The sequence below is a fragment of the Alosa alosa genome, chromosome 3 (genome assembly GCF_017589495.1).
Source record: "Alosa alosa isolate M-15738 ecotype Scorff River chromosome 3, AALO_Geno_1.1, whole genome shotgun sequence".
Classification (NCBI taxonomy): Eukaryota; Metazoa; Chordata; class Actinopteri; order Clupeiformes; family Clupeidae; genus Alosa; species Alosa alosa.
Genome location: NC_063191.1, coordinates 33,208,894 through 33,234,647, shown reverse-complemented (window position 1 = coordinate 33,234,647; position 25,754 = coordinate 33,208,894). Strand labels below are relative to the sequence as shown.

The following is a 25,754-nucleotide window of genomic DNA, read 5'->3' as shown; positions in this document are numbered from 1 at the left end:
GTAAATATGCACATGGACCACTTGGTCGGGCAGGTGAAGGTTTAGCCTTGTGCTCTTCTGACCTTGCCTCTAGCCCTCTCAGTCATTAAGGGAAGTGAAGTTCTGTGGTAAACACAGGATTGGTTCCAGGGTAAAGCGCCGGGACCAGCCTCCGAGTGCACTGGCTTTACGAGTAAGCTCGCTCAGACGGAACACTGAGTCACCCGAGCACATGTGACTTTAAACGGAACTCTGACAGACACGGAACAGAATGCTCTGCCTCCCTCTCACCCGTACACTCCCTCCTCCCCCTCCCTCTCTGCCTTCAGCATGAGGCTGACCCCTCGTCTTCTGGGTGGGTGATCATGTACTCTCTACTTTAATGCACCTCAGTGCTACAAGACTAGTGGGGGTGGGGGGATTCGAGTGGGGTGGCAGGCATGGGAAGGTTATTACTGGTGAGTTCCATTCCATCACGCCACCACCATGTAAGTAATATACAAACTCCCTCCCTCTCTTGGTATGAAAATCATTTGTCAACTCAACATTTCGATGTGGAAAAAGAAGATTCTCCCTCCATTTACCCCTGACCAGTGAGAAACCAACGCAGACATCCAGGGTTTGGGGATAAATATTGCATGTCATGTTATTTCTCCAGGAGTCCAGAGCAACATGAGAACCCCCACTACTCACTCAAACACACACTCCCTGAAGTCAGAGGTGATAAAATATGTTTTACATCTGCTGCAGCACAGAGCACTGTGTTTGCTCACATGGATGAGAAAAATGTGATCGGCTGCACTCCACAGAGAGCCCCGGTGTGGCTGGACCATCGCCAACGTAATAACGACCCACCAAATGTGGAGCCTCCGTAAGGGATGCCCACTGTGCCACAGGCCACCAAAGGACAGCTGGTCCTGCATTCGAGGTTCACCTCGCCCACTGGGGCAGACCACCATTTCTCACTAAGGTGGGGGAGCCGGAAACACACAAATCACATGGAACCATGCCGTGCCACACATGTGTATGTGCGTAGATACCAATCCCTGGGCCAATACTTTGGAAACACACACAGATGTGTGTACAGTCTCCACTCTGGATTACCCCCTTTTTGCCAAAGTGGAGCTGGCAGATGCTCAGGTCATGACATCACAAAGTGTGTGTGTGTGTGTGTGTGGGGGAGGGGGTGTAATGAGAGCTGCAGCTGTATGACCGTGTGATTCACTCCTCTCGGTGACGCGTTTATTGCCTACACGTCTAATAATCACACCGCCAACGCCGCTGCCAGACGGTGGCAGACACCCTCGGACAGCCGAAGCCTCCGCTAATTTTCGCTCACACCTCTTCGGCTCCCGCTGGTAGCAGGGCCGGCTCTCGCCACTCACCACCGAGTGGAAATTTGGCAGAGGCCGTGGAAAAAGGGGAACAAGATTTGGCTCGGCCGCATCTGCTGATGGGTGGGGACACATGGAGACAGTGTGGTTACAGTAACTCCAGCGAGGAATCAATGGGCTCTTTCAAGCCCCGTCAACCGTGTCATTAGTCACGCCACCAGGTGATGTAAAGCACGATACTGGTCCAATGTGGCACAAATATTCCATGTAGGAGGAAAAGAACCCCACGTGGGCCAACACAACGGAGCTCAGCCAGACTCCTGTCCTGAGTAATCGGTGCTAGCCCGCCTCACAGCCATAGCCATCGTGTCTACTGTTGATTCTGTTCAGTGACTGCTGAGAGAGAACATTGGTAACAAAAAATTAAATAGCCGAGAACTCCCTAACTGTGATCTGTGCGAGCACTTAAGGCGATATTTAAATTGGCCTCAGCTCAGGACTAAGTCCGCTCCTTCCAAGCTTTCTCTTTCACTCTCTCTTTTCCTTCACTCCCATCTCTGCTTGCATTTACGTCAGCAGAGCAAGGCTTGCGAGTGTGGTATGCGTGTGTGTTTGAAGAGGGGTGGGTGTGGGGGGAAAGGAAGCAGCTCTCCTTTCCTCAGCGCAGGTGTGTGTGTGTGTGTGTGTTCGCATGAGCTGATGACGCAGAGAGCCTGTGGAGGGTCTGGAGTGGGTCCTCGTCCAGCACCTCTAAGCTCCAACAGAGAGAACAGAGATCACTCCTCTCTACCTCCCCCACCCCCCACATCTCTCCTTCTGTCTCTCAAATCCAGACCCAGTCACTGCCAGAGTCACACTCCCCTACTGACAGAAGCACGGGAAATTCCCATAACCACTAATATCCTGCACCACGCAACGCTGAGGGCCCAATGCCGTTTTTCACTACTTCCGTTGTGATGATAATGCAGATCAAGGGAGTGGCTAGAATGAAGTGGTGTGTAGTACACATGTGCCCTTACTTGTATTTAAGTGGCAAGTGGAGAGTGTGTGTGTGTGTGTGTGTCGGGGGTCAGTCCAGAAACCCAAACAAATCTTAAACAAGAGGTTAAGGAAAGCGCCCGTCAGCGACCTTACATAGAGGCGCAGACCTTCACACAAAGGCAGCCGTTTCAAAGAGGCCAGTTGAGTTATACAACTGGGTCCTTCAGGCAGCCAGCACAATGAATCCATCATGAACACCTCAGCAATTCCTTTCTCCAGCAGGAAAATGGAGCAATGTAAAGGCGCACGTCCTCAATGCTATTCTCATCGCTCTGAAGAAGCCACTTGCACTCAAGACATTATTTCATTTATTGTCCACTTTTACACCAACGGCAGAGAAAAAGAATTTCCACATATTCGTTTTTTCACCCCCAAAGTACAGGACAATTATAATCCCATGCCCAAAACGAAAATAAATAAATAAACTAAAAACACATTTGGATTAACATTTGGGGACCCGTTTAATCTTCTTTCAACCCTTTTCACCCTCTTCTCCCATCAAATGATGCAAGTGGCACATACAAATTAGCTTCAAACACCTTTCAAGGAACGCTTTGAAGTCTGCTTCTCAGGCCCGGGGGAACCGACACAGTAACAAATCCCTGTCATGCAAGCCGCTAAAGGTCAAACGCGCTCATTAATTCAGGGTCAAAACCAGTCGACGTCATTTATATAGAGATATTCTTCCAACGCCTGTTGCAACTCCAGATGAGAGCAAGGCAAAATTGGTGTGGACTGACCCAAACGCAACTAGCCAGTCACTTTATTTAAATTCTGCTTGCTAGCTACTGTCACAGCCTGCTCCTTACTGGTGCCCTGGATATTCCTTTTTTTTTGTCGGTCGGGGTTCTCAAAGCATGGCTGTGTGACCACAATCAAAGCTGGCCACTTAGGCAGAAAGGCATTTGATCAGTTAAAAAATGTTGAGGGGGGAACACCCAGTTGCTTAATGAATGTTCTTTCCTACTGTGAAGCTACAGAACAAGGATATCGGGATGACAAATGTTTCCTGAGTGACTACAAAGACTCGAAGGACCAGCGACCATGGAAGTAAATATTTAGATGATAGGGAAAGAAAGACGCAAACACTGAGAAAAAACAACGCACCACCAACACCAGCACAGAAACCGCTCTGAACCAAACCACACGGCATTATGATATTTACTGGGTTTACCGAGGGGCTTGGCAGTTTGCAGCAGAATAAAAAGGAAATAACAAAATGTTCTACAGTAACACACATACCGTTTGGCTGTCAGGGAAGTCCATCTTTATCAACTTGTGGGCACACTCTTCAAAGTCCAAGCTGTGGGGAAAGAGACAAATAAAAATGTAATTTAATCACAGAATGCTGCGGAGAAAAAACATCAATGTGAATTATTCCAACCTGCTATTCTTTCAAAAGTACAGACTCAAAGATCGTTCCCAAACAGAACATTTATGTTACATGTAAAATACAAATATAAAAGTAGTATTATGGAGTTTATGGAGTTTTGGTTTAAAACTAGCACTGGCAAAGGTGCTTTAACCAAGAACTGAGTTGATGGATGACTGCAGGGTGAAAAGGGTTTGAATACTTATGTACAGTGATGGCCAAAAGTATTGGCACCCATGCTAAAGTTGACTGAAAAGAGGAATATAAAATCATCTTTTGGAAATTGATCTTAATGCCTTAAGTGAAAAATGAGGAAATATCTAACCTTTAAGGACACCAATTTTCTTAGTGAATGAATAATGTATCATAAATAAAGAGACAGGCAGATTTTTAGAGACAGGCAGATTTTTATTTTTAAAGGCCAGTTATTTCATGGATCCAGAATACTGTGCATCCTGATAAAGTTACCTTGGCCTTTGGAATTAAAATAGCCCCAATGTAGCCCCTTCACCATACCTAGAGATTGGCATGGGTGTTATTTCAGTTAGCCTATTAGCTGGTTTGATTTGCATTGTGCTCAATGATCATCAAACCAGCTAACTTTTTATGACCCCTGTATTTTAAGGAAGAACATTTATTTATTTATGATACATTATTCATTCACTAAGAAAATTGGTGTCCTTAAAAGGTTAGATATTTCCTCATTTTTCACTTAAGGCATTAAGATCAATTTCCAAAAGATGATTTTATATTCCTCTTTTCAGTCAACTTTAGCATGGGTGCCAATACTTTTGGCCATCACTGTAACTTATGCCTCAGATATTTCTGTCTTCTCCTTTTTTTGATGGGTGTTCCAACCCAAACCACACAATAACACAGAACCCAGCCTGGGGGCCTCATGGGAACGACAGATGTGTTCATCTGTCATTTATATGACCATATTTTATCCCACGTTGCATCCCTCAAAATGTAGAAAATTGTTTCATCGTGTTGATTTAACATACACTTTTAATGAGTCAGAAATGAGTGAATGTTTAAAAATACATGCAGTCCATCCCATTGCCTTTTCTACTACTAACTAATAAATAGCTCATAAATAACACCAGCTCATAAATAACATCAGGCCACACATCAAGGGGGGAGTCATACTGGCATCTCATTCCCACTCCATCCGCCACCTAAAATGTCTTCAACCATCAAGTCAGAGTTGATCTTTGAGGCTAAGCTGATGGATAATGACACTCGCTTTTAAAAAGTGGCAACCCAAAGGCAGCGCATGTGGGTCATCTCTGTCGGTTTCACTCTCTTCTCTTTCACTTGTTATTTCTAGCAGAGGAGAGGTGAGGAGTCACTTCCAGCTTCTAGCAGCTGGAGACATTTTTTACTTATATATTTCATTTTCTTATTGGTCCCGCTTGCATTCCCATGAGAGGCTCTCTCTGAGAGACAGAAATGGAGTAAGAGAGGGAGCAAGAGAGGGAATGAAGAGAGAGAGAGAAAATCAGACGTAGATAGAGAGGGAGACAGAGAAAAAGGAAAGAAGAGAGAGATGGAAGGGGTGGGGGAGAGACAAATAGAGAGGGAAAGAGAGAAAATGGTTGGGAGAAAAAAGGTGAGTGGTAGGTGAGAAATGTGCTGCCCTGAGGCAGTGCATCTCTGCCTGGTGTCCACAAGCTGGCTGGCCGGTCGGTCGGTCGGTTGGCGAGACATCACTGACCTTCCATGTGACACAGATGGCTGAAGACGCGGTCACATTTTGCCAGCGTGCTGCAAAACTAGGCGAGCAGTCATAAACCTTACGCCTCATTCAGGCATTTCTCATTCGGGCATTTTCCGCAACCCTCCGACAGCCGCCGACAGGAAAAGTGCTGACAAACTCACACGCCGTCACTGCAGCCACCCCATGTCCTCTTCTATGGGCATTTTTCTCTGTGTAATGAAAGCACTTTTTTATTAAAGTGAAGTCATTCAGGAACTGCCCAATGCGCCTGGCCAAATGTTTACTCGTTATTGATGGGGGACGTTATTTCATGCGGCGGTAATTTTATCAAGCAATTGTTTCGTAATCATAACTGAACATTTTAGCATGCTGAATAAGAGCGAAAGAGGGTGGGGGGGGGGGTCGATAAAACCTGTGGTCTGAGGAGAGGCACGCTTTAGCAGTAACACTGCTTTTGAAATGCATTTTCCGCCATACTGTAATCTGTCAAAGAGCAGCGTTCCCACAGGCAATAATGGGGCCAAAGACTTTTCCAATTTTCAGGAAATGCCAACCTTGCCAATGGAGAGGAGTGAGGCTTGGCACTGAAAAACTGTGAGCCCTACCCTCTGGCAGAGCAGGGTTACAATGCCACTCGCATCTCTTTGAAATCCCCACGGTCAGGTATAAAGAAAGAGAGGGATAGAGAGAAAGAGAAAGAGAGCGAGTAGCGAGATTGAGAGAAAGAGAAAATGTGAGAGAGGTGGAGAGATACAGAAGCAGAGAGAGGGAAAACAGGGACAGAGAAGGAGAAGGAAGAGAAATTCCACCCCCAAAAGACCAAGACAATCCAAAATATACCAGTGAACATACATCCTGCTCAGCTGCATACACTCCATGACAACAAGAGATTTGTCCACAACTTCTTTCCAAATATAAAAGGCTCTGCTTCACATGCTGCACAGAACCTTTATTATCCAAAGGCTGAAAATGTATCCCAATGAGCCAAAACATAATAAAGATGCATGTAATCAGTTATTGTAACCTTTACGAGATATACCTTTAGTAATTCCAACATGGAAACCAGCCAAAGATTGTCAGGGCTTTCAAGTGCACCCTTGAGACTGTCAACATTTGCATGCAGGCAGGGAAGGGGGGAAGGAGAGAGTGAGAAGGAGAGAGAGAGAGCAAAAGAGAGGGGGTTTATCCATAGGGACCAACACCACTCTACTTCTGTGGAAATGAACTAGTGACCTTGGAGCTGAGAACACCAGCACCAGCTACCAACTGAGCAGAGTAGAGCCGTACGGACCTGCAAGGTCGATGTCTGCTTTCCCCATTGCCTCCCCATCACTGTTGCGTTTCCTCTTTGCATCTGACATACTGCAGTCACCCATCAGCACACTAGAATAACAGGCTGAGGGATTACATAGATGCCGAAAATATTCTGATCTTTTCTTTTCCCCCCATCCCCCTCCTCAACCCTTCCTTCTTCCTGTTGTTGACGTCCCCAAAGCGCCAGAGAGTCCTGATGAGAATCATGGGGTGTGTTTCTCCGTTAATCGATAGATTCATGCTGAAGGAAAGCAGCACTGGGTTAATCTCAATTCCTGGTGGGTCACTTATTAAAAGGGAGTTTTTCCAGCAACCCGCCCCCCCACCCCCCACCCCTTGCTGATGCGCCCTTGCTGCAGCCTATGCATCTGCACCAGCTGTTGTTCCGCACGGCAAAGTCAGAGGGAAAAAATGGGTCCACTGAAAACTGGTCCACTGCCTTTCAGGTTGTGTGTGTGTGTGTGTGTGTGTACACACATGTTGGCATGTTAGACAGCCGACCATATGTATGTGCAAAGGTATGGGAGGGGAAAAGAGAAAGGACACTCTGCATGAGTACGTTTGTGTGAGGGAGAGAGAGAGAGAGAGAGAGAGACAAGAGAGCAAGTGCGTGTGAGAATCTATAAGCATGCGACATGCAGGCCCACTCTGCCGTCCTCCGAGGGCATTTAATTAGGAGACGAGAGACAGGGATGCATATTCTGTGTCACTGCCACATAGCTGGAGTGCCTCTGGCCTATTTTACAGCACCACGCTGGAGGGTTATCCTGCCAAACCGCCCTTGAAGGCGGGTGTATATATTCGTAGGATTAAAAACATTGCTGGTATTCACACCGTCCTGATGAAAAATACATACATGAGATATGTGATCCGGCTGTGGATGTGGCGGTGCGGGATTAGAGGATGAGCGTCTATAGGATGAGCTGGCGGGTGGAAACAAGGCTGAGGAGCCCAGAGCGGGCGGGAGGACACAGGCTTTTATCTCCAGCGCTGCTCTGGTGAGAGAAAGATGCTTTTTGCATCATTGACATGTGACTGTTTAGCAGGGCCTCAGGCCTTGCGTTTACACAGGGGGGAGTGGGTTAACGGAGGCCACTGTGTATGTGTGTTTAGCGTCAGAGTGAATGCCGACACATTTCTATTCACTGAGCTCAGCAACGAAAAGGGAAGACCAGACCCACACAGTAAAGTGGACCCATTTCGGCAGCACGGCAACACCGAAAGGGCGAGGAGGAGTTAGATAATCACAAACTTAGAGATAAACTATAAATAAATAAATACCTAAATAAATACCTACAATACATAAATAAATAACCCAGCTTGCCATGCCTTCAAGGCCCCCTGCCTATAAGATAACATTCTGTGGTTCCTGAGTAGTGCCTGAGTAGGGGAGCAAGTACCGGTATGTTGGAGGGGAGATGTATGTGCATTTATCTGCTTTGGGGAATTTCAGCCTTCTTTTCCTCCTCCTCCTCTCTTATTCTTACGACCTTCTCCTGGAGTCACAAAACAGCAGCACGGTTGTGTTCGTGCTGGGCAAACTCGCTTGATATTGAATCCTACTTAAAAATAGAATTCTCTCTCTCTCTCTCTCTCTCGAGCAATCCCTTAGCCCACCGGTTCCCAAACTTTTTTTTCCCCGCGGACCACCAGCTACATCCTGACTCGGCTCGCGTACCACCACCATCCGAAAAGTAACACATTCTATTGACGCATTCCAGGCATCATGTTTAATTAGCCACGCTATATGATAACAAATAGCAAAATCAAAATGTGCAACTTGTCTATGAGCTCTCACGCAAAAAAAAAAAAAAAGAGTGTGGAGAACATCATAAGACTGGTTAGATAGCACCTCACTGCAAACCACGCACTGTGGCTTTGGGCAGTCTGTCTCCCAATCCACTTGAAGCCGAGGCCTATATGCCTCATCATAGTGAAGCTGAGGCCCATATGCCTCATCATAGTGAAGCCCAGGCCCATATGCCTCATCATAGTGAAGCCGAGGGCTATATGCCTCATCATAGTGAAGCCCAGGCCTATATGCCTCATCATAGTGAAGCCGAGGGCTATATGCCTCATCATAGTGAAGCCGAGGCCCATATGCCTCATCATAATGAAGCCGAGGCCCATATGCCTCATCATAGTGAAGCCGAGGCCCATATGCCTCATCATAGTGAAGCCGAGGCCTCTATGCCTCATCATAGTGAAGCCGAGGCCCATATGCCTCATCATAGTGAAGCCGAGGCCCATATGCCTCATCATTGGCTACTTTCGTTTTCTTCCCGCGGTCTTTTCTGTCTCGTCCTTTTTTACCCCCCTGCGCTCCACCTCCATCATTCTGAACCCCATCCCATCCCACCCCATCCCATCCCACCCCATCCCATCCCACCCCATCCCATCCCATCGTTACCCGTCTCCTGCTCTGTTTCTCTCACTTCTCTTCTTCGGTCGCTTTAATTAGTCCTTTTGGACAGTGTCCCTGTTTTTAGCCAGTTTTCCAGGTTTGCGTAGCCTTATACATAGCCTACTTCCACGAAACTAACACGCCATGCACTAACATGCATTGTGGGTAGCTTATTTTTTTAACAAAAACATAGCCTGCTATAGTTTACAAACGATTTCCTTTAATTTCACGTTTCCATATCATTATAACCCGATTAGAAATGATTTATTATTGATGAACTAATTTGATTATTACCGTAATTAATTAATAATTTTTAGCACATTTCCGACATTTCCCTTTTCATCTCGCGTACCCCCTAGTGGCAGCTCGCGTACCACCGGTGGTCCCACAGTTTGGGAATCCCTGTCTTAGCCCAATCTACCCCAAACCTTTCAGATCACACACACACACGGTGTGTTTACAGCTCCAACATGCCAAATTTCAATGAAATCACACTTATGGAAGGTTATTAATTTTACACGTGCAAGGGAGCTGCAAATTTTGAGCTTCTGGGTTGAAAAAAAGTCTCTCAAATGCCACTTGAAATGGGATCTAATCAAAACAGTGATTCCTACAGGACCTGCCTCTGAGCTCCTGGACATGGCATTTCCATCTGTGCTCTTTGAAAAAAAAAAATTATATAAATATAAATCAGTCTCAAAGCTCTCCGAGTTCTGCCATCCAAAAGACTATTTTTGGTCACAGAGTCACATATTTAGCAGCTCCTGCCTTGCTATTTTCTGCTGACATTTCCACGCCAGCCAGGAGAGATCTCTGGCTGGGCAGCCTTGGCACGCGGACGAGTTGCACTCACCTTGACTGGATGGCGAGATAGATGGTGCGGCGAAATGCAACCAGGTTCACTTCTGTCTGGTCGAAAATAGTCACTTTCTCCCCCTCTATAAAAGGAAACCAAAAAGTCGATAAATAAACAGAATGTGGACGGTGCTCTTACACAATCTTTTTTTTTTTTTATATATGATATGTCTCCCTCAGGAGGTCAACACATTTTTCCTGTGTTGAAGCTATTTTTCCTTCTACTATGAGGGAGCCTTTCCTAAAATGGCTGCTTTATTTTTGGATAATCATGCTTCCTATTTATTTACATTACTGTAATAGTACCATGATGGCTGCTATAGATGGGTTGGAACACTGTTGTTTCTGCTTATCTGATGAGCATTTAACATGCATGTTCTATATGCACTTACACAAATTGGCTCTCAAAGGACCCAAAACAAGAACTGGGTAGGGGCAGATAGGGGTTTGTAATCACAAGCTGTTCAGCATTATACATACATACCTCTATATGAAAACAGTTTTTAAAATAAATGTCAAATTCAAGACTAACTTAGAAAAGACTACCTTCAGGTTCCAACCACTTATCTATGTGAATTCAGGACTCTCAAAAAACAACAGAAGCCAAAATAACACAGTAAGAACACAGTATACGCAACCATGACACATAAAAAAAAAAAAGGTACAACCACATTTCATAAAATTCACTATGCAGACTCAATATCTATTCATATAATGCCTTCCCACAAGAAACTAAGCAGAAAGGCTGCTTTCACCTATTCAGAAAGAAAAGCAAAACACTAGCGGAGAGTGGGTGGAGACAGGATGGTCCCACAGTGAAGCTCCGCTCCGCTTCAGGAGCAGGACTGGGTGCAGCCAGCGTCACCTGACTAAGGGCCCAGACAGGCTTGTGTCCTCAGGAAGATGCTGTGATGGCTTGTGTGCGAGTGACTGAAATTGAGCTTGATGTAACGGCCGGCCCAGGCATCACCAGACTTTGTCAGGCTCAGTGTGTGTGTGTGTGTATGAGAGTGTGTGTATGAGAGTGTGTGTGTGTGTGTGTGTGTAAGTAACCCAGGATTGCTGTGATTTCCTAATGGGCCTGGTATGCCACACATTTCCTGCCGCTCCACGCCCCAAGGGGCCCAGATAGCAGTCACATAATCACAGTGGCCCACAAAGGACTGCCTGCCCCTGCCTTTCCTGACAAACTTAAGTCAAGTCACTCCAAAAGCACTTCAAGACATATACGAGTAACTAATGAACCGGCTTGCTTCAAGGGACAACTGCCCCGACTGGAGGTAAAGACAAGCCTCGGGGTTGTCTGAGGGGGGGGGATCAGGGGAAGCATCGTGAGCCTCGTTTTCTATTAATTTCTCTTCAAATTATATACTGCTTTCTTTATTCACAGGGACCTCTCTATCTCCCCCAACTGTAACTGTTGGCATCAGCAAAGTAACAAAATGCAATAAAACATTGGCTGTCTACAACAAAGTTAATCATAAATAAAAATTCTTGAGAGAGAGAGTAAAAAAACATCCCCTTTAGAGCTCAAACTATAAGGAGCACTTTCATATAGGCCTAGAGGCAAAAAAAAATGTCTTACCCTCCCCAGCTTCTGCCTCCTTATCCTCATCTTCGTCGTCGTCATCATCGCTTCCATCTCCATCATCCTCAGAGCCGCTGCTGCCTTCATCCAGAATCTCTGCAGAGGGGTCACACAGGGTCAGAGAGAGCCGCTGCCCCAGATCGCGTTCATTTTCCACTCAGCTACGTCCCTTAACTCCAGGGTTACCTTCATTTTCCAGAGGACTGTGGCAATTATTCTTGCCTTAGAGAACAAGCTATTCAAGGCCTACTGAATGATAATAAAGTTGCTTTTGAACACCCGAGCGCCATATGCTGGGCTGGAGCTGACTGAGCAATTAGAATACAATTAAATGTAAAATGCCCCCGTTTGAAACGCTAGGAAAACTAGGGTGTGTAGCACTGGGGCGCTTCTTATAATGGGCGGTAATGTAAACGGCCAACTTGACACCCGGCGGATGACCGGTCAACTCACCTCGCTTAATCGCTTTGTACTTCTCTTCATTCTCCAAGAAGTCCGGGTCCATCTTGAAGACATCTGAAATGAAACACAAGGAAGGAAAGAGAGAGAGAGAGAGAGAGAGAGAGAGAGAGAGAGAGAGAGAGAGAGAGAGAGAGAGAGAGAGAGAGAGAGAGAGAGAGAGAGAGAGAGAGAGAGAATAGAAGAGAGAATGAGAATGCTGTTGTTTTAATGGAAGCCATTCGTTTGCAATTACACATTTCTACAGCAATTAAGTCGCTGCAATCAAGATGTAATCAGAGGCAATTACCCATAAAGAAGAATTCATTGTGCATCAGGCATTATTCATAAAAGGACTTAAATGTGGTAATGGCTTCTCCTGCACCCTGAAGGAAGCCTTGTATAGATTTTCAATTAGGGCCGTTTGTCTGCGAAGCCACAAAAAGATGCTTATCCGCAAATTGAACAAACATAAATAAGTACCGACAGGGGCTAAATGTCAGGAGCGAAAAATCCAACCCCTCAATTACTTGCCGCGAGCAGGGACTTGCTCCCGCATGAACCACGGGCTGCCAGAGCACGAGATCCCGAAAGAGGGAATAGGAGGGAGGGAAGGAGGGGGGGGGGAGAAAGAGAGAAGGAGAGGAGGATGTAAAGAGACCCATTGGGACGATCTGTGTATAATTAGCTTCTAAACGTCTGCAATGATGGGAGCTAGCATGCGGAGGAGAGGGAATTTACCTCCCAGCAATTACGGCCAGGTTAGACGAGCAAGGAGGCTGGCACCGATAACATCTGGCCCTCTCGTCGCGCTCCAGGGGTCAAGGAGGTTCCGCGAGCGGCCTAAATGTTTACGCCGTACACGGCAATGGACTGTGAAGTGAAAACAAGTGTGTTGTCGTGCACTCTTACTCAGGATGTCCTCGGTGTTGTAATCGTCTTCCAAGGGCAGCATGTGTGTGAACTGGTCCTCCTCCTCCACTAGGTCCAGACCGTCTGGGATGATGGGGTGGTCCTTGAAGCCGTCCTTGCGGATGGCGAACATTACCTCAATCATATACTGTACGCGTTTGTCAATCTCCGACTCGTGAAGGATGTTTCTCAAGCGCTCAAATATAGCTGAAATGAAAATGCAACAAAGTCAATTAAAGCAGTCAAACCTCCACATGGGCATTCTACACTCATAACTGAAAGTCAGAAACAAGGAGAGACACTGGCTGTAAAGATGACATTATAATATCATGAGTTAATAAACAAGTTAATCTCTTCACGATATTCTTACAGCATAATGATAGCAATAATTTTACGGTTAAAATTATTAATAATTTAATTGCCATATGGCCCTTCTTGGTTTAAAACAAAGACAGCCTCCCCTCCCCCAATTAAATGCTAATGTAGTGGTTCAGGTACACAGGACAAAGGATGTTACCTTGATATAATGTATCCATGTGTCATGAAATGTAAATGTATTCATGTTCGGTATCATTGTGATAGTCTCAGTACAAGGATTGTAATGATTTGATTGTGAGAATGTTTGGAACATTCTATAAGTGATATTTCTGATATATAAGATATCTCTCCTCATACTATTCAGATAGGTGTGAAGTGGGTGTGAGTAGGTGTGTCTGATGCCAACTGGAGAACCAATCATGTGGGCTTGTTTTGGCGCCATTTTCTTTGTTTAAAGCATTTAAAAGTAACTAAACTGCAATGTTTGTCAGATAAGATTTTAGACTTGGACTTAGACTAAGATGTAGAACGGAAGAGAGGAGAAGTTGGCTACAGGCCAACCTAGGCCTCCCAGGCCTGGGCTAGGCCTACATAGACCATAGACCATTTTTTGTACCCTCTCTGCTTGTAACAGAATAAACTTGATTCCTGAGTTTGCCAGTCTAAGATTAATATTAAGTAATTATTCACCACAATTACTTTCAATAACAAACAGACTGGTACCGTTAATGCCTCGGGGCGAGACCTCAGTGAGTTTGAGGCCGCACTCCTTGAGGAAGCCGATGGCCACCTCCACACTGTCGTCAGTGGGCCGCTCCAGCAGCAGGGTCAGCATCTCCAGACACAGCACCTCATGGGCCTGAGGACACACAACACACCGCAGCAGCAGTGTGAAACTACGCACAAATACGAGGGCTGAAGTCCCATAACTCCCATGAAGTTGTAGTTGGACACCTGAACCTGAGTTCCGCAGTGCTTTTCTATATCAGCAAACAAAGGGCGAACATTCAAGGCAAACATGCTTTCTTTGAACTTTCTTGTTCTTGTACTGAACATTCCAGGCTGTTTTTAAGTTAAGATTTAAAATGGTAACTACCTAGTCTGAGGATGTACTTCTCGGCTAACGTTCACAAACGGTTTAAAAATGTTGAGAGAATTCTGATGCATGAATAATGCAGATGACTTACCACATTCTGATTGATCAGATGTGCCACAAACTTTGAGGATGTCATACACTGCATCTGAAATGAGCAAAAAACAAAGGTAAACCTACAGAACTTTTTTTTAAAATGATTAACAATCAGAAGGAAACTAGAAGAGGAGTTCTTGAAGTAGTTTAAGGAGTTCACCTTATCATTCCTGCGGTACCCTTTCCTGAAGTTCAGGATGAGCCTCTTCAGAATGAGTTCTCCAATCTGGGGGAACTTGGAGTTAATGATGGATACAAGAGCAGCGTAGACGTGGGTGAAGATGGGGGAGGCGCCCTGAGCCTGGAGAATGGATCTAGCCATGAGACCCCTGGGGAAGATCAGAGAGCAATAGCGTTTATACTCCGGTACCAAGAAATACTCTTTCCTGATTTGTTGCCTTAGGGCTTGCTCTTGGGGATTCAGAGAGAATGGAGTTCTTTGCCTCTGTCTCACCAACATTTGTATAATGGTGTTATCTCTTGGGCTTCACCATTGTGAGTCCCCTCAGGACCTCTGTCCCCAGCACTGTATGTCTACTGCTTACGTCATTATCATCCTAAGTCCTAGTCCTACGCTGATCAGTATAGCCTGCAGAACTCTATGCAATGCAGACAATACAAACAGGCTCTAACGGATAATCACATTAGAAAAATTACTTCATGAGGCACGAAAATGAGAAAGCCAGGGTTAGACCTGTTGACGGAACGAACATCCAGAGGTAATGACTTACCTGCCCCTCACAATGTTTTCCTGTAAGAGCTCCTGAATGATGTTGCCGATGTTGGACACGTTGATTTTGTTGACGAGACCGTTGATGGACTTCTTCAGGGCCTCCCAGCTCATCCTCTGGTACGCAAGGCTGAAAGGAAAGGGACACTGTGAGATCAGACCAGACCCTATTCTCTGCCTGTCCACTCTTTCAAGTATCGTGTTTTTTATGAACTCCGAGATACTTCTTGCAGAAGAGAAAAATGAACACCTTGGCAAGAAAGAGCACATATATAAAACACTGTTAATGTAAAAAATGATCTTCGCCCCTCTCCTATTTCCCTTAAATTTCTGAAGCGATACTGTCCATAACTTCTGGTTTATTTCACCGTCGAGACTGATCATATTTATGGTGCCAACAGCGCAGGCTGTTAACACAGCGGCGATCTTAAATTTTCTATGATGCCTTTTACTGGTTTATTATATATGGTGGGCAGGGGAGGACATTTAAAGGCAGGATTTACACCACTAGCTCCTAGAGGACGGCAAGACTGTCAACTCTCTGTCCTTCGGTCTCAGTCAGTCAATAGCCACCCCCCCTCCAAAACTGCTGACAGATATGCTCTTCTTAGCAGGATACTTTTCTCTTCTTTCACTTTGTCTCTTTCCCCCTCTCCATCTGTCTGTCTCTCTCCTCCTCTCTCCTCTCTCTGGTCTCCTCTGGGGATTGCCATGTCTGTTATCCTCTTCATTGCCCTTCGCTGCGCATGATATCTAAGCGAGGAAATCTCTGTCTAATTATCACCATCTACTTCCAATCTCCCAACTGCCACCCCCAGGGCAGCAGATGCTAGAGGTCCTTGGAGGAGGGGGTGACTGAGCACACCTTGAGCTATAGATATCCCCCCCCACCCTCCTCGGCCCTCAGGGACAATCAGGTGGCTCTTCCTAAATGATGAGCCCCTAACCTTCGTTAATCTCTCTCTGAGTACGAGAAACCCCGTAGCTTAAGAGTGCCCTTCACGTCCCAATGGGCTCTGCAGGGAGAGGCCCAACATCCGCCGGCGGTCATTTCCTGGCGTTTCACGTGCGTCTGGGTCCATTTTCACAAGACTCATTATTCCACTTACGACTCAATAAAAACTCCAATAGATGACGCATGCCCCGTCTGCCAATTTTACTGCCCAGTTCACTGTCGGCTATTGATCACATATAAAAACTGTTTTGAGGGAAATTCCAAGGGAATCAATCAAATTAACGGTCTAGACCGAGGTGAGACCGTAGAGCAAATTAAATGTGTGGAGTGTTCAATTTAATGATTCACGCCAGTCATGTTGACAGCAATGCGTCTCAGATGCAGGGCTGCAACAGAAGCTTCCTAGCAAGAAAAGCTTTAGTAGTAGTTCCCCTTACTGTTACTTCATCTCCTGAATTTTCCTGAAGTACAGTAACTGCCAAAACAAGCATTTCAGCATCTAAAATGGTAAGATGCACATGAAGACCCTAGTTTAGGGTAGGGTGGGGTAGAAGAGTCTAAGGTAACACTTTACTTGACAGTATCGACATAAGAGTGACATGACACTTGTGAACACATGACACTGTCATGACGCATGAAACCTAACTCTAACCTTAACTTGTTATGACAAAAACCGAATGTCACTTAATAACAGAAGCGTTATGTCATAAACGTTTATGACACGTTCATGACCGTGTCATGTCATGTCGACACTGTCAAGTAAAGAGTAACCGAGTCTAGTTTAGTGTAGGGTGGGGTAGAAAAGTCTAATTTAGGGTAGGGTGGGGTAGGAGAGTTTCGTTTAGGGTAGGAGAGTCTCGTTTAGGGTAGGGTGGGGTAGAAGAGTCTCGTTTAGGGTAGGGTAGAAGACCAAGGTTATGGGGCCTCCACTCTCCACTTTATATAAAAATGACGCTTCTGTGAAACTGCTTCCCTCGTGCATGAAAATAGGCTCCACAATGAGTCGCCAGTCTCATGCAGTTAAAAGTGAATGTTAACATAGGTGTCGAAATGAAAATCATCTAGAAAAAACAACCATAAAAATCTGTAAAACTGGCCTACGGGGCTCACCTGCTCTTGTCAGTGATCTGGGCCTGCATCATGCGCAGCTTGGCCGGGGGGATGTAGGCTCCGCCTGTGCGGGTCAGGATGGGGTCCAGCTCCTCCTTCTTCTTCTTCTTCACCGGGGGCTCCTCCTCGTTGGGCTTGTCATTCTGAGACGGGGACGGTGAGCGGCCTCTCCTCCTGTACTCCAGGTCTCGGTCGCGGCTGGAGCGCCGCTCACGCTCCCGATCCCTGCTGGACCTCCGCTCGTAACGCTCTCGATCGCAGTAGCGGTCTCGATCTCTGGACCTGTGGTGGAAAAAACACAAGTGGTGAGCAGCGCCATCAGCGCAACATATAATTAGTCCAAAAATAATCAGTATAACAAATATAATCTGTTAGAGGGTGATTTCAGGGTGATTTAGTTCTCTTGTTGAAATTAGCTGGGGTCATCTCATGACTTTGACCCCTTGGCTGAGTGGACTCACCTGCGTGCTCGCTCATAGCGGCCTCGAGGAGACCTCGATCGAGATCTGGAACGGGACATAGAGCGGGACCGCCTTGATTCGGCATCCCTGGAAGACAGACGTGATGTGAGGACATTTCTCCTGATGTGAACTAGTTGGTGAATAAACCGCTTGCACAGATGTTCCATTAACAAGGCATGAGAAAGAGACAGAAAGCAAGCAAGACCGAGAAAGAGTGACTCACTTGTTCTCTGGAGATGAACTCTGTCGCTTCTTCCTCTCATCATAGGAACCCCTCTGAAGCAGACATGCAAGGGTGCACACACACACACACCTCTTTAGTTTGAACACCAACTATGAAGTTCATGAAAAATGCACCAATAAGGAGTCTACTTTGTCTCCACACTGTGCCTTTGAACCACTGTTGCATTCCAAAACAAGATCATTTTGCAGGCATTCAAATCTACATACATTTGCACTTATTATTTAGCAAAAGCTGTTCTCCAAAATTACTTACAGTACAGACAAACATTCATATCAAAGCATGCATGTTACTTCTCCCTGGTTATCAAACCCATGAACTTGACATTGAACCAATGCCCCTGACCTTTCTCTACCAGTTGAGCCACAGATCACTCGCCATTGCAATACTACAGGCCAATTCAGCCTCTGCTGCAGCGTTAAGCACGTCAGCTTCGCCCCCGAGCCCCCGATGGCGCTCACCCGGACGTGTGCGATGCTGCTCCTGATCTTTGGCACTGCAGCCCCGTCGCTGTCATCGTCGCTGCTCTCGTCACTATCCGAGTCGCTGTCGGACCCACTCTTGCTGGCGCCAGAGGCGTCATTGTCGTGGGCCGAGCCTCTCTGGTCATCTGGGCCACCGCCCTTGGGAGAGGCTTCTCCAGGGCTGCTATCAGGTCTCTCCTGGTCTGCTTCTGGCCTCCTCACCGGGCTGGGGTACCGCTCTGAAAGATCCACAACAGACAACATTTTGTTTTTTGGGTGGATTAGTGATTTGTCTCTCAAAAGTTATTCATTAAATGACTGGTATTGTAGTTTAAGCTCCAAGGTTGCTTAACAGCCTGATGTTAATCTTGTAAGGAGCTCATATCCTGACTTAACACAGATGATAAGCTTTCTAGACCACCTTGATCATTTACAGGTGACAATAGCAAAGACAAACTTTATAAAGAAAAATGGGGATCACCATCAATCTGTCCAAGATATGGGCAAGAATGTCAGCTCTGTGAATGGTTCATTGGTTACCCACTAGATGGGGCCCATTTTATTTGTATTTCTTTTTCTCCACGGAAAAGCATTTTGTGCAGAAACCATGCCATCAGCAAGGACACCTGTCCTTTCTGTCACTGTGCGTCTCCTCGGTAGCAGGTGACTGCACTGGCCGACTCCACAAACACAGTCTGACATTTCGGAGCAGGGGGAAGTTAATGTTCAATAACAGAGCCACTCAATCGGCGCTGGGGAGCATGAAAACTCCATTAAATAATTATGAAGCGGACGACATTCAGCACAGCTCCCTGCCCGGGCAAGTGAGTCACAGCCAGTCATAGTCACCAGCCTGCTGGGCTTTTCACCACTTCCCTCACACTCACCACTATTCACCTCCATTCAGTCTCTACCTGTAATGGGTGATATATAACCTTACCTAACCTTCACTCCACGGCCAAATACAGCTTTCAACAGTCAGCCAGTGCTTACATTCCATGTGCCTTTTAGAGCATTTTATGCACTATCGCAACGCCCGCCATTTGTACACCATAATAAACCACTGATATTCAAACATATAATTCGAAAAGTGTTTTTTTTTTTTTTTTTAAATCACTCTTTGAAAATGGAAAGGATGCCAGGCTGTACTCCTTTCAGCAACATCTTTGACGACCTGCTTCTTAGCGCTGCAAGAGTTCTCAACAATTCCAACAGCACAGCTGCCCTGGAATAATAGCATATTAATGGGCCGCTGTTTCAAATGTACACCAGAGACGACATTCTGGGGCTGGAGTCATAAATTCCTAACAGCTCTCCGCACTCACAGCAAGGGGTTCCTCGCAGGCAACGGCAAATCAACTCCGAATCCAGAGAGCAAGGCTCTTCAGGGGCATCAGCTGCGGCTGAATTCACCGACACTTTGTCGAGGTGGTCAGTCTAGCCTTCAATTTGCAGAGACGTGGTGGGGGGGGGGGGCTATAAGGCAACATATCAGTACAGCAGGAAATGAAAGGAGTTCTATTGAATTCTGAGCCCATTTTGAGGTGGCCATTAGTTACCCAGAATGCTGAGGGCCGTTACCTCCTACCTGCTTCTAAATTGCCTTCCCATCTAAATCGAGGACGCAGGCACTCCTGCCGCTACATAGGGGGTGAGATTTTATGCATCACTTAACATCGACAAAGATGGACCAGCCAGGAGAGATTCATTACATGGCCTCCTTTTTATACAACGGGGCATCTCAAAACAAGCAATTTCCCAAATCTTGCTCAATGTTCAGCTCTATAAAAATGACGGCCTGGGTAATTGCCTCTCATATCTTTCCTCCCTCGAGTGCAACTATGGTATTTTACAACGAGGAAAAGACTATAAAGCTGTTCAATAGGGAAAGTAAGTGAGGGCTATAGGCAGACAAAACCACTGCAAACTCAATATTCTGCAGAATCATTCAATACACAGTTACACTCAGGCTTTGACACCAGACATTGACCGGGAAGCTGAGATAGTGATACAAGCATTAGCACAGGGGACAGATTTCACTGTGCAACTTTAAATAAATAAAATAAATAAATAAATACGTTTTGCCCTTGGTCACTATTTCCGGACAACAGAAGGTTTGGGTTGCCTTCTCTCGCCGGTCTCGTATTTGCTACAGCTCAGAAAAACAGCTGATTGGGAGCATTATCTGTTTACGGACACCCAGGCAGGGAGCCACTGGGCGCAACTGCCCAAAATGAGGCTGAGAGGCCGGGAACCAGCTGATCAGATCAACCGGAGGAGGAGGAGGAGAGTTAAAATGGCAAGGTGGTGGAGGATCAAGGCCCCAGCACTGATGGAAACACAGATACAGCTTCGACTACTCATCATTGTGTTTCAACAAGGTGAACTTTTTAATCCTGTGAATCCTACTCTAGTTTTTGATCATCAAAATGATTTGTAATGCAGCTTTCTTTTAAGAACCTATAAATAATTCAGCCCACCCAAAGAAATATCAGCATGGTAATAACCATAACAAGGTCAAGTTATTACAGTGATAAAGTGTAGTCTAAATGTTCAGTTAATATAATGTAATTTGTTACAATGAAGACAATATGACACGGAGACAAATGTTACTCTCTTATGCCATCTTAGGGTAAAGTTCAGGTACACATATGCACTATGACCTAAATGTAGGGTTAATAAGAACTTTTTACAGTAAGCTATGGCAAGACAATGAATTTGAACTTGTCTGCAGAAGGCTTTGTCTTGTACTGTCCTGGCTTCATTAGATGTCCTATCTGTACACGGTGCTAGTAACACAATAAGCAGGCTGCACCAAGACACAGTGGGAGATTGTGGGGATGGCAGCAGTGTCAGTGGTGGTGGTGGTGGTGGGGAGAGGAATCATTCATCTTGCAGGAGAAATCTCTGCTCCGACGGGTAAAGTACAAGCGACTCACCTGCCCTCCGCCGCCCCCTCCCCCTGGTCTCGGCTCCATCATCACTCTCTCCATCCTCTGACAGGCTCCTGCTGCGGCTCCTCCGGGGGCTGTCCATTACTGCTGGGCCGGAGTGCTGCACCATGGGGGGAGGGAGAGAGAGAGAGAGAGAGAGAGAGAGAGAAAGAGAGAGAGAGAGAGATGGAGAGAGAGATGGAAGCAAAGGGTGAAGGAGGTGTGAGTCCAGGGAGAGAAATGGGAGGAGGAGAAATAAAGAAGGCAAAGAGAGGCAGAAAAAGGGAAAAAGATGGAGGTAAAGTCAGAGAGAGAGAGAGACAGAGATGAAAGAAAGAGGGGGATGAAAAACATAAGGTCAAGAGAGTGTTCTGTTTTAAAGATAACACAGTTCAGATTGGTGAGCATGCATCGCTGGGAGCAATGGGCATAAATAAAGGAAGTCCCTGCCAGCCATGGAGCTCCTCAGGTAGACAACCGAGAAGCATCTGCATACTATTACTACAGGGTGCAGGAGGGCCAGAGCCAGCTGAGGCAAGGTTGTAGGGGAGTCAGAGAGTGATTATGGAAATCCAAACTGCGGGTCAGGAAGATTTAATTTAAACAAAACTCAGGGCAGCAAAACAGTAAACAATAGCATTATTTAAATTCGCAAAAATATCACACTGAAATTTGCATCCGCCTCTGCTTAACCCAAAAGAAAACAAGGCCGAATCGAAGAGAAGCGTGTGCTTTTTTAAAACACCTTTGCCATCGTATACCAAGTCCACAGCTGCTTGATGTTCAGTTTCAATCCGAATTCAATTTGCCATATCAGCAGAGCTGGCAGGAGACGGAGTGACCCTCTCTTTCTCTCGTGTTGGTAATGCAAGCCTCAAAGCAACACACACTCATCCCAGGTGTAGATGGATACAGCAAAGGGAGGGGGAAAGAGATGGAGGCATTTCTGAGATCACCTCTGGCCTGCTGTACTCTGCAGAAATGAAATTCCTTAGGAGACTGTTTTTTTCTCTCTTGCACTTGTCTATGCCTACTGCTGTGCTAAGCTTGCAAGTCTGTACAGACACATACTTGACTGTGAATGGGTATTGCCATTCTGCAGATAATAGACTACTTGTGCCTGGGTAAGCAAGTATTACCAAGCACTTCATAATAAAAGAAAAGATTCAAGAGCATACTGCTATTACAACAGAGTTTTCTCTCCAGGACAGACATAGGCCTATGCCTAACCCAAAGAGGTGAAATCCAAAATCCAATGGATTGGAATGGAAAAGGTTGAGACTTTATGTATTTCAAATTAAATATAAATGCATCAATACACACAAATGCATTTACATGTTCTGTTTTGACAAGAAAATACAACGCCTAAGTTACATCTGCACTGAAAAGTCAAAATCAACAAAATATCTTAAACAAGCAGCATGCACCTGAAGATGCCACCGTCATGATAATTTACCATTGCTTCAACTGAGCAGCCATTTGACAGCTTATTGGTTTAGACGTGGGGTTAGACATAACAAACGAGGGTTGTAATACCATTGTAAGTGTATTTCACAAGGTATAAACTGACAAGGGCCACCGTACTTCACTAATGGTCCTATGACGTTTACTTATGCATGATCTGATTAATAGCCTGATAATCTAGTCAATCCATATGTTAACTGTCGATCTAACATGAGCATGCCAATAAAAATGTAAATATGTACGTTAAGTTCACAAATAATTTCATTGAGTTAGCAAATAACTTACATATCGATAGTTATTTGACTTAGCAAGCTAGCGTTCGTACACATACTAGTATACATTCAGTTGGGATAAAAAGGCAATTCCGTGTATCAAAACCAGACAACACAAAGGCAAATCAACAAAGAGTAATATGTCTTAACTCGCTAACGTTAACTAATGTACACTGGCTATACACAACCACCACATAAACTTCAATCCAGCATTACGTTACAGGCTATGCTAAAGTTAGCTGGCATTAAAATAACTAGTTGATCTATTTGTCCCAACTTCTCTCTAACATTAGAGTCTTCTCACGATAATTAACTTGCCTTTAATCACGAAACCCACTACTTAACACATAACTACACAAATAACCACAAGGACTATATTTCTAAAACGTGCAAACTTTCGCTGTCTAGCAAAATGCTACCAACAGTGCGCCCATGTGTTTGTAAGTTAACATAAGTGGACATGTTAGCAAGCTAGATACTAAGATAGCTCTTTGTATAGTCCTTAAGGCCTGTGCTAGTTCAGCTAAGTATTCACATTAATATAAACTCCACGACATACTCCAAAATGATCTTCACCTTTAAGTACAGATTTACTATTTTATTGAGCCAACAGAACAGCGTCTTACCCCATCTTCAGACGCGTGTGATAAGCCTACTTCGATTTCAGACTCGTTCGATTCAGCCGCCATCTTCCTGCTCCTCTTCCGCAAGTACTACTACGGAGAGCTGCGTGATCCAAACAATCGAATCGCCTTTTTCGTTGGACCAACATAACGGAGCCAGAGAATGTTTAATAAGGACGGGCTCTGACGGAGCACAAAAGCTACCTTGCAATTTTACAATGGGTCCTCACTCCTCAAAAATATATAATAGTAATTTCAAATTATACATTGGAGGTCACTTAAACGCATCAGTCACTTGTCAGAATTGATAATGACATAATTCCTTAGAAATAAATTAATGGATGTGATAATGCAGAGACTAAATTCCTTGTAGCAAGGATACTTGGCCTACAAACCTGATTTACATTGACATTGTTGGCCATTTGACACGCAGACCTGTAAGAGAATAAGTGAAATTCACAAACAAGTAGCCACTAGGATAATCAATGAGACTGAACCAAATCAGCTTGGGATGCCCTACATCATTTAGTATTCAAAATGATCACAGAAACTTTCAGACATGCTTTTTTTCAGTCTCAGTTCTTAACAACGACTATAGCTACTCATCAGCGAAAAGTCAGCCTGGCTTTTTTAATCTGCTTAATGTACACACACACACACACACACACAGAAAGAGAGACAGAGAGACAGAGAGGGTGAGAATGAGTAAGTGAGAGAGAGAGAGAGTGAGTAGAGGGAGCCAAGAGCAGAGATAGAGAGAATCATCAATGTCCCTTGGGCTAGACGAGGTAAGTCCTGAGTTGACCCTGACGCAGAGGAGACACTGTGCTCTAACTCAATTAGGCCAGGCCATGCCACAATGCCTCTGTCTTTACTCACTCTGCACGTGGAACAAGCGCGCCCTCAGCCACATGCAAATGAACCAATAGCCATCACACCAGCAGCATGGAAAAGAGGAGGGAGGCGAGGTGTGGAAAGGGGCGAGGTGGGGTGGTGGTGGTGGGGGGTGTTAGAATAAATGTTATCCACTTCTGTTGCCTTTCATCACCTTACCCTATGAGAAATTTGGAGATTTTAAATAATCTACATGTGTTTTAAAATAGTTAGAAAACGATTAGAAAATGGTTGACCTCGTTATTTTATCTGGTCATTATCCATAGTACAACATGGAGAAGGATGTGCATAACATCAAAACAACATTTAGTCATGATAAGAGCTTGTCTTTGCATATGACCAAAATGTAATTTTGACTTTTGTTAACCCAGAATTGTGTGCCTCTCAGGTGATGACCAAGGCTGTTTGAAAATAGTGTCTCTCTCCCGCAGGCAAGACTTTTGTTTGTGTTCACTTGTGTGTTTGTCTGCTATTTTCTTTTTTAAGCTGAAGCAAAGCTTACAGCATGCTTGGTGGCATATCGCTCCACAAGGCAGGCCCTTCATAGTGTGGTGACCTGCCCTTTATTTTCATTGCTGATGCTCTCCTCCATTGTCTTATTCAGACAAGGTTGTTGTATAAAAGTATATATACTCTTTTGATCCCGTGAGGGGAAATTTGGTCTCTCCATTTATCAATCCGTGAATTAGTGAAACACACTCAGCACACAGTGAGGTGAAGCACACACTAATCCCAGCGCAGTGAGCTGCCTGCAACAACAGCGGCGCTCGGGGAGCAGTGAGGGGTTAGGTGCCTTGCTCAAGGGCACTTCAGCTGTGCCTACTGGTCGGGGTTCGAACCGGCAACCCTCCGGTTACAAGTCCGAAGCGCTAACCAGTAGTCCACGGCTGCCCCCACAACGTTACTGCGCTGTCTCAGATTTTGTTCAAACCTTGAATATGAATGGGTCTCAAAACCAAGGCCTGTAAACTATCACTGTTCAAATCCAGTGTCCAATGTAGGCACTTGAACATCTATGCTGAGCTCAATGTGTGGGCATTTAAGTGCCAATGTTATACCATAAATGTAGTCAAAATCATTTTGGCAGAGCCGCCAAACAGGAAGTGAAGTGATCTCAGCAACAATTTTGCGTATCAACACCAA

At 45.3% G+C, this 25,754-nt stretch overlaps 1 protein-coding gene across 1 annotated transcript in view; it reads right to left on the bottom strand.

The window, feature by feature from the left end:
- cwc22 (CWC22 spliceosome associated protein homolog) overlaps positions 1–23,819 on the bottom strand; it is a 33,154-nt gene extending 9,335 nt beyond the window's left edge. The window contains exons 1-15 of the mRNA XM_048238730.1: positions 23,721–23,819; positions 21,365–21,479; positions 18,423–18,664; positions 17,944–17,996; positions 17,721–17,807; positions 17,260–17,541; positions 15,196–15,324; positions 14,625–14,793; positions 14,463–14,516; positions 13,999–14,134; positions 12,958–13,164; positions 12,061–12,123; positions 11,605–11,703; positions 10,018–10,102; positions 3,597–3,657 (exon numbers count right to left, since the gene is read on the bottom strand). Coding sequence (XP_048094687.1) covers positions 3,597–3,657; positions 10,018–10,102; positions 11,605–11,703; positions 12,061–12,123; positions 12,958–13,164; positions 13,999–14,134; positions 14,463–14,516; positions 14,625–14,793; positions 15,196–15,324; positions 17,260–17,541; positions 17,721–17,807; positions 17,944–17,996; positions 18,423–18,664; positions 21,365–21,479; positions 23,721–23,783 — 1,845 coding nt within the window. The 5' untranslated portion in view covers positions 23,784–23,819. The remainder of the gene's footprint in view (positions 1–3,596; positions 3,658–10,017; positions 10,103–11,604; positions 11,704–12,060; positions 12,124–12,957; positions 13,165–13,998; positions 14,135–14,462; positions 14,517–14,624; positions 14,794–15,195; positions 15,325–17,259; positions 17,542–17,720; positions 17,808–17,943; positions 17,997–18,422; positions 18,665–21,364; positions 21,480–23,720) is intronic.
- Positions 23,820–25,754: the final 1,935 nt, after the last annotated feature.